Here is a 9,138-nt window from a genome sequence, read left to right on the forward strand (position 1 = left end):
TTTCAGTTCAATTTAGTAACTGTTACGAATGTGGTGCTGCTGCTGCAGTTTTTTGCTTTCATGACTTCAGTTCAGTTAAGTTTGTGACTTGAGATGAATGTGTATCTTTTGTGACTTGAGATGAAGCGTCATTTTAGTTTCTGCACTCAGTTTTGAGTCTGTTCTAAGTCACAGGTTATACACAGTTGCCACATATCAGTATGCACTTAGTTTTCAGTTTTCAGTCTGTTTTGCACTCAATTTTGGGTTAACATTTGCATAGAATCAGAGAGAAAAGGAGCTATAAGACTGTTCTCATCCTTTCGGGTTCACATTTTGCACATAACAAATACACTTTATAGCTCTAGAATTTGTTGCATTTGGGTTCAAGGGAAGGGAGGGAGGTATGGGGAGGGGATGGAGGTCAGGGGAAATAGGGTGCTCATTAGCAGTGGTGGTGTTCTCTGTTTTTTCTGTTTTGTTAGGGGAAGGGATGGTGCCAATTCTAGGATTGAGGGGAATGACATTTCTGCCCTTACATTGGTGGTGGAGTGGATTTTTCCGTTTACGAACTTAACAGAAGTTAGAATGAAGGACAACATAGAATCTGATTCAATAGTTGGAGGACTAAGTACACTTTTTTGATGGTTTGTAACTTTTGGTATGTTGTACTAAAGGCACCTCCCGGGATCTTTTGGTTTGTCTTTTTTGTTCGTATCTTGCCATCGTGCATGTGTAACTTTAATTTGTTGCTCATATTATCCAGCCCTTAATAAACTCCTGGTTCGTGTATATATATGGCTTGGATTTCATTATGTGCTTGAGTATTTATGATTTCACAGAGAAGAATTGATACCTTGACCCGTTGAGAGTGTTCTGCTCTAGGTCCATTTAATACTATGTCAAACATCATACATTGGGTTCCACTTGATCAAGTTTTTTGTCACTTTAATGGGTATAGGCATCTGAATGGCTTCATATTTTTCAGTTTTTCAACTGAAAACAGAGTTGATACTACGTGAGTAAGGTCTGCTTCCTTTCTATCCCTTTAATGGGTTTTAAAGTTTAGTACTCATTTTGTTAGCTATATGAGCAATGGGGGTTTATTATTGGGTGTTTAATACTGCTTCCTGTTTATCCCTTGAAAGTTAACTTGCATTCCAGTGGGTGCAACTGAACTCTGTGGAATTAAAGAAAACCGTGGTAGAAAATGATATGAAGAATGCTTGGGGCCAACTCCATTCCTGTGACATAGCTGTTTCATAAGACATCTTCTTTGGAATTCACTTCTACCACTTCCAAGGGGTATACGTCGGTTTACAAGTTGAAACGAAAACTTTCTTTCTATTGTGTACACATGGTTGAGTTATGTGATGATAGATAACCGCATTACTCTTATGCTTCTGTTGTGCACATATGGCTGCTTCCGTATATTGTTATTTGCGATCAGTGCTGCTCTGAATATGACTTGTGTTTCTTTACTCCCTTTTATGCATATCATATTTATGCCTGATTATTTGGTTGCTCCATAGTGTTGATTATGGCCATATCTGTCTTACTCTTAGTAAGTTATTGCACAGTTCAATACCTATATTATTCTTTTATGCTAATAGGTGCACCATGGCTCCTACTTAGGATGGTTAGCGTGAGTTGCGCTGCAAACAAACGCCAACACCAAATTAGGACATGCCCGGCCCCGAAGTACTGTCAGGTACTCTCTAGCACCTATTTTATTCTTTTTGCTCAATGATTTTTTACTGTATGATTTGTAGATGGAATTGAAAAAGGTTGAACAAGATACACCATATTCATATTACTTATGATGAATACGAAAGTAGGACTCTACTGTCATTATAGGTGCGATGTAGGCTATTGTAGTCTGAAAAACATTGCCTATTTTAGTATAATTAGTTCGGTGCTCTGCAAATGTGTTTTTTGTATATTCTTAGCACATAAGCTTCACATTCTCTTGAAATTTAGGGGGTTGATCTCATGGTTGCTTCTTCGGGGCTCGAGTATTAAGTATAATAATGTGCCTATCATTACCACACATATTGCGTATCAAGAACAAACAAATTGTGGATATGGTCGAATGGTAAAATTTGTCTTTTCCGAGGAGAAGACTAAACCTCTAAAGGATAAATGTCATATATGTTTAGATTTTTAGTCAGCTCAGAGTTCGATTTTCTGAGTTTTCTATTTTAATTTACTGTCAATATTAACTTCCTCTATACCTGCCTTGACGTGAGGACCCATTTTAGGTGCTATAAGTTTATAGTTTGTACTGTTTGAAGATTTTGCGGACTTTTATGGTACTATTTGATTCAGAAAACTGGCAATGTAGGAAGTGGGATTCTATTCTATTTTCTTGGTTCAATGTATCTTAGTAACCATGCGGTTGAACTTTAGTGTTTTCTGACTGATTGGTGCACAATTATTTCAGTATGGTCCTGTTTCCTTTCCATTTTGCATTGTAGTATTACTTCGTCTGTTGGGAAATTTAAGAGGTAGAAAATTTCTACGGTAATCCAGAAACAGGGTATTAGTTGTTCAAATGGTAAGGAGACTTTGCTGGTGATCTATAAGTAGGAAAACCACTCAGACTTAGGCGCCTTTGTTGTTTATTGATCCCTTTAGAGTTCAGACTGCTCAGAAATTCCCCGGTGCAGGTTAAGGTAAGCGGATATGCATTTTGGTTTGAGGTACTTAATGGGTTGTCTAAAATGCTTTGGATTCTTGTATACAGGTTGAAATTTTGGACCCTAGTTGTAGTATGCAATATCTTCACCCCTAAAGCTGAATAGTCCGATTTGGTGTTACCTGGAATATAAAATTACATATTCATCATCTAAGATGGGTGATTATTGAGACGAGAGCCACTAGAACATGAAGCTATAACATCAGTGGCAGGAATTATGCAATACGACAATGTTTCCTCTTTTAAAGTTTTTTTTTTTTTTAAGTTGGGCCACCGTTCATGCTGGTTCATTCTAGTTCTAGGAACGTGTATCTTTAGATGTGTGAATGAAAGCAGAACATTTACTACCCAAGAAGATAGAAATCACCCAACCCTATTGATGTCCGGGAACTGAAGTCTGTTGGATGGGTTAGATGCCTTCGCACTCCAACTGGTGGCTCAACTGTTAGGTTGTTCAATCAATTATCTCTATAAACAGATTCACCTTCATGTTGTTCTACTTCTTCTTGCTGTCCAATGACTAAGCAACCGTATTTTGTTATTAGAATTTGGCATAACTCTTGTGCCATTTTGTTGTACTGAATTTGATTTCAACCCTATTTTGTGTTGTACGGAGTAATTGTTATCCTATTGCCTTTCTATTCTGTTTATTGAAAAGTCCTATTCTGGTGCTGCTTTGGGACACATCAACAACTCTGTTTTTGCTGTTTTGAGGGTGCTTTAATAATGCTTGTGCTTTTATAGTCTGAATACTTTCGCGAATCATGATCTTATTCTACACCCATCTATTGATCCAATGTTTATTCCTCTAGCACTTAAAACATATTTCCTTGTAAAGCCATATCCTCTCTGCCAATCTTTCATTGCAGTATGTAATGTACACAAGAAGTTCATGAACTCATGAAAACTTCTAAAAATATATATGCTCTCAACCAATTCACATTCCATCAACCATTGAATAACACTGAGGTGACCAAGACAGTACTCTTTACACATTGGCTCTCCCGGCAACGCAGAATCAAAGAAATACATCGCGTCGTTTCTTGGGGTTTTGTGCTGCTTCTGGGTTGCCTTTTCTCATCATGGCCACGAATTCGTCGTAGTTTATCCGACCATCCTGCAAACATTCAGTTCATTATTACGCCTCGTGAAATCTATGCATCGCACAGAAGCATACACAAATATCAACACCCCAAAAAAATTGAGAAGAAACGTGTCCTATGACCTCCTACAAAGACACAATTTTCTTGGATTATGAGTGTTGCTTACGTTATCGGCGTCAACTTCAGAAATGATTTCCTTTATGTCCCTTCCGTCGTTCATTCCAAACTCACGGAGAGCTTGCTCTAGTTCTTCAATGGTGATGTACCTGGCAATACAAAAAGTTCACCGATAAGCACAAAACATTAGAATGCTGAGAGTGGTTTTCTAAGAAACTAAATTAAGCCTGTTCGTTTTCCAGGAAAAAATCATGATTAAGATTGTTGTTGGCATGGTTGTCCATGTTTTTATAGCTACCCGCTATGGTCCTTGTCAAAGTATTGGAACGCGGTGTAAAGATGCTCTTCTTTATCCATTCTGTTCAAGTGCATTGTCGCTGTGATGAACTCTTCATAGTCTATCGTCCCGTTTCCATCTGCATCGGCCTGATAATGACATTATTAGATCAAACAACTTAGCCCTACTGTGAGGAACAAGAGATTGACTTTAGAAAAAAGAAGAGAAAACTTACGGCTTCCATCAACTGTTTAACTTCATATTCGGACAATTTCGTGCCTTGCTTGGCAAGTCCTTGCTTCAGCTCCTCTAGTGTTATTGTCCCACTGTTGTCGGTATCAATGCCTTTGAACATCTTTTTCAATCCCATGATCTCTTCTTCTGATAGGCAGCCAGCAATAACCTACACCCATTTCAAGAAAACAAAAAAAATAAGGCCGCGTTTGGTTCACCAGAATGATTTTGGACAGGAAGACAATCAAGACTTTAATGGCCTCAGTAATCGGCATGCAATGGGTGGGAATAGTCACTCCCATTCCTACCTTTGGTGTGAGTAGGACACGGCCCAAGAAAGGAACTCCCATTCCAATTCATGTCATCTAGACTAGAATGGTACCTATGATGGAGTTTTCAAAATGAACCAAGAACTGCATCTACAACTTTTTTCCAATAAAACGATCAAAATATCGCTGTTCTTAAAAATGACCAAAATACCAGTATGGTGATATGTAATAAACTAACAAAAATCTAAAATGACGCCTCAACAGAATGCTGTCTCTATGTAGTGATGCCCTCAATGGAATACTATACGGGGGGACTTTTATCTCAGCCAGAAATGAGAAAGAATGAAATGATTACTCCTTGGCTTCTTAATGGATGATCACATTATCTTATTTTGGTAAATGATGATACCCGTTAGAACAGCTATTCGCTCTTTTGTTGGTGTAGGAAACATGAGAAAGGGTATTTTCCAATGTAATGATCATTCCATTGAACCAAATATAACCTAAGGAAACTCATGTACGAAGGATTAGAGGGAAAAAGACATCCTAGCAAGAATACGATCATCTTAACCGAATACCATTCAGTTTGTGCCATGGTTGTTCCAATGGCAACATATTTGCTCAGTAGGCCCATTCCTTAGTCATGGTCTTCTTATTCCAACTAATGCAACGTGGTCCATCGATATTGTCTTATGAAGAAGAATTTCCCGGATTATTAGAACTATAGCAATGTTCAATGCAAACTGCAAATCATTTCAACTTGTTTTCAACAGAAGAGGGTTTCAATACCCGAAGAGCAACTTTCTTGAACTTATTCATTGCTCTGAATTGTTTGAGTCTCTCCAAAACTGCATTGTCAAGTGGTGTGTCAGGTGCTTCTCCATCCTCCTTAATCCACGGGTGAGCTGAATAAGTGATTAACTTTGCTTAGAAAAGACAGATATGATATATGGGTTTCGAACATATGTACATGATAGAAGCAAGAACTCGCCAGATGTGGTCACACTTACAAAGAACTTGTTTTGCTGTGAGCCTTTGCTTGGGGTCTGAGTTCAACATCTTCCTGACTAAATCCTTCGCCGCAGGTGAAATTGAAGGCCAAGGATCAGTTGTAAAATCGACGTTGGCGCGCAATATCGCATTGAAAATGCCTTGCTCCGATTCTGTCATTTTTTTCCCCATCAATCAGTTAGTCATCTCAGCTCAAAGTATCTATCTCCAGCATACATTTTCTAAGCTTTTTCGGTAAAAAAAAATTAAGAAAAAAATCACACGGGTATATAAAACACTGGGGAAGAAAAATGACCTGCCCAGAAGGGAGGAACTCCACATAGAAGAATGTACAACATGACCCCAATGCTCCATATATCGACCTCTGGTCCGTATTTTCTCTTCAAGACTTCGGGTGCAATATAATACGCACTACCCACGATATCTTTGAAAACCTCTCCTGTCATAAGGATTGAGCATTGTTAGTGTTAGAAGGGTAAAAACTGTATTCAACTCAATGGTAAAACAGAAAAAAACAAAAAACATAAATGCTTACCAAAAATTTCACATGCGCATATTCTTTCCTAGGGAAAAAAAATTTAACAGAAAATCAAGGAAAATAAGATCATAACCTTCCTTGAAGAAGACAGAAAGACCGAAATCCGTAGCTTTGAGTGGCGAATCCTCCTGCTTGTTCAACAGAAGGAAGTTCTCAGGCTTGAGATCGCGATGGATGACCCCCATCGAATGGCAAGTGTGCACAATCTGCACAATAGTCCTCAGCAGAGACGCGGCAGCCCTTTCCGTGTAATGCCCCTTTGCTATTATCCGATCAAACAGCTCCCCTCCGGCACACAACTCCATCACCAAATGAACAGATTGCTTGTCCTCGTACTCCCCCTTTAGCTCCACAATGTTCGGTTGCCCTGTCAACAGGCGCGGAGCCAGGAAACTCTTTCAGAAATCATTCACCAAACATTTTCATACTCTTTTGTACCACTTTTTAATATGTTTGATCCTTGTATGAGAGGGAAAGTTAAAATGAGACGTACCCACAAATAATTAGACGTTAGAGTTTTGAAAAAGAACAAAGAATGTGGTACTTTCCAAAATAAAAAAGATGGACTAACAATTTAGTTGCCGAGTAGTGCTTTTTCAATGGGGCAGTTTGAAAATTTGCAGGGCAGATTGTAAGAAAGGAAGAGAAAAGAAAAGAAAAGATTGTTGTTCTCTCATATGGTGTGATTTAGAGAGAAACAAAAATAGACCAATAAAAAATCATCTTTTTTTTTCTTCCTAATTAGCCATTGCTTCTCATTATTTCTCACGCCTCTTATAGTCATCCAAATAACTCAGAGAATTTTCCTTTCTTATCTTTTCTCACACTTCTCTCACAATTTGGCACGATTCCAAATGAGATTCTTCGTAGGAAAATGTTTTGGACACGTATATCCAGAGTCGCAGAATACACATGTATGCACCGCCACAATTTGGCACGAATTCCAAATGAGATTCTTCATAGGAAAGACATAGATGCTTGTCACATATTCGGACACAGATGTGCCAAAATCATGTGAATTCAAACGGCTTCAAACACATTCGTGTCCCGGCATATGTATCCTTAGCACTGCTTACATAATTCAAATGTATGTAAGACAATAAGAGATCAATAATATTGCACCTGTCAAATGGTGCATAATCTGGACTTCCCTCCTCACATCCTCAATATCCTCCTTATTCACCAGCTTCCTCTTGGCAATCGTTTTGCAAGCAAACTGCTCGCCCGTGGCCTTATCCGTACACAAATGTGTCACCCCAAACTGCCCCCTCCCCAGCTCCTTCCCTATCGTGTACACCGACCGGACGTCTTCCATGGGCCGGCCCAAGACCGGCCCGATAGGGGCCTGCTTGGTAGGCTTCTTGGAGGAAGGGTTCGGGGAGGCGGAAGGCGGCGTGGCAGTTCTCGGCGGGGTCGTGGACGGACCACCCTCCGTGACCTCGTTTTGGGCGCCTTGGGATTCTGATCCAATTTTATCAGTGCTCGTGTTCGTGTCCGCGTTGCTGCGGGAGCAGAAGTTGCCCATTGGGTGAAAAGAGCTAGAAAGAGAGAGAGACAGAGGGTGGGGTGAAAAGATTGGTTATAGAGAGAAACCCATGAGAGAGATGGACGAGGGGGATTGGAAAAAGTAGCAACGGGGGGTTGCAGAGGGGCTGCAGAGGAGATGGGTTAGAGAGAGAAAATGTAGGAAGTATTTGAAATTGGGTTGAACTTTTTTTTTTTTTTTTTTCGGTGTGTTTTTGGAAAACAAGAGGGTAGAGGTTGGGAGGATTTCCCGGGAAACAAACGGCTTTTTGGATTTTGGTGAAAGAAAGGATATTGCAGTTATGACGAGAAATTATCATTTTGCCCTCCTCCAAAGCAGTTAAGGTGAAGGCAAAAAAGCTGTCATCTTGCCAAAAACGGTAGCAATGTCACAATCGTTGGTCTTTCAGTAAAGGCATTCATCTCCATATATCAATGGACTATCCAGGGAGGAACAATTACTATCGGTAAGGATTTGATCGATTTATTTAGTTTTTATCTTGTTAAATTTAGGGACAAATACTTAATTAAGTCCTTACCGATATCCAAATAAGTTAATTTTTTACAAGAACTTTTTAAAAAAATATTTTTTTGAATGACTCCGATTATTCACTTAAAATGGGTTCCACACAAAATTTTAAGAAGACTGAATATAAGACTCCAATCAGTATAGTGTTTTCTTTTGAAATTGGATTTGGGCCCAATAGGGTGCTAATGCACCACTCTTTGTTGCTATGAGATGCATGGACTTCGGGTTGGTGCTGTGCAGTGAGCTGCACAGCACCGTGTTGCACACCTCCGAACCGTCGGATCATGCATTCGATAGCTCGAAGATACACAGCACAATACTGCGCACACCACCGCATAGCACCATTCCCCAATTTGAGATGCATTTATGTAGCGTAGGTGGGATGTTACAAGCAAAACGGGGTGTCCTGGCACCCTCACCCCAAAGCCTTGGGTGTGTAAATAGTGTATCGATAGATGAAAAATGTATTTGAATATATAAAAGCATTTAGATATTCGTAAGAAGTGTATTACAATTCTAACCTCTTTGCCATCAAAAATGTATTTTAATATATAAAAGCATTTAGATATTCGTAAGAAGTGTCTTACAATTCTAACCTCTTTGCCATTGTACGCATATTATAACGGTCTTATTTGTGTGAGCAATTTACATATAAATTTTTGAAGTACTGTTTATTTATTTAAAAGATTAAACTTGGTCACACATTAACATCCATCTTTTTTTTTGCGACAGACATTAACATCCATCTAAACAAAGTACATTTGGCGGAAGAAAAATAGACAATCAACAGTAAGAGTCTAACCGTACCGATATGCTTAGATCAACATAATGAACAATTGTTTTTCCAAAAAAAATGAAC

General features: G+C 39.0%; 1 protein-coding gene across 1 annotated transcript; it reads right to left on the reverse strand.

Moving 5' to 3' along the window:
* Window positions 1-3,507: 3,507 nt before the first annotated feature.
* On the reverse strand, window positions 3,508-7,934 carry LOC131299046 (calcium-dependent protein kinase 17-like). Its single transcript, XM_058324619.1, has 9 exons — window positions 7,349-7,934; window positions 6,300-6,593; window positions 5,984-6,127; window positions 5,688-5,840; window positions 5,467-5,582; window positions 4,410-4,577; window positions 4,196-4,323; window positions 3,947-4,046; window positions 3,508-3,794 (listed from the first exon to the last, which is right to left on the reverse strand). Exons 1-9 carry the CDS (start codon window positions 7,749-7,751, stop codon window positions 3,696-3,698), a joined length of 1,605 nt encoding a protein of 534 aa, XP_058180602.1. The 5' UTR covers window positions 7,752-7,934; the 3' UTR covers window positions 3,508-3,695.
* Window positions 7,935-9,138: the final 1,204 nt, after the last annotated feature.

This window comes from Rhododendron vialii, chromosome 1a, assembly GCF_030253575.1.
Source record: "Rhododendron vialii isolate Sample 1 chromosome 1a, ASM3025357v1".
Taxonomy (NCBI): Eukaryota; Viridiplantae; Streptophyta; class Magnoliopsida; order Ericales; family Ericaceae; genus Rhododendron; species Rhododendron vialii.

Coding starts and splice junctions, on each gene's coding strand:
- LOC131299046 (XM_058324619.1), bottom strand. CDS start 7,751: ATGGGCAACTTCTGCTCCCGCAGCAACGCGGACACGAACACGAGCACT. Junction 4,324..4,409: donor TTAAACAGTTGATGGAAGCC/GTAAGTTTTCTC, acceptor TGTCATTATCAG/GCCGATGCAGATGGAAACGG. Junction 3,795..3,946: donor CTGAAGTTGACGCCGATAAC/GTAAGCAACACT, acceptor GAATGTTTGCAG/GATGGTCGGATAAACTACGA.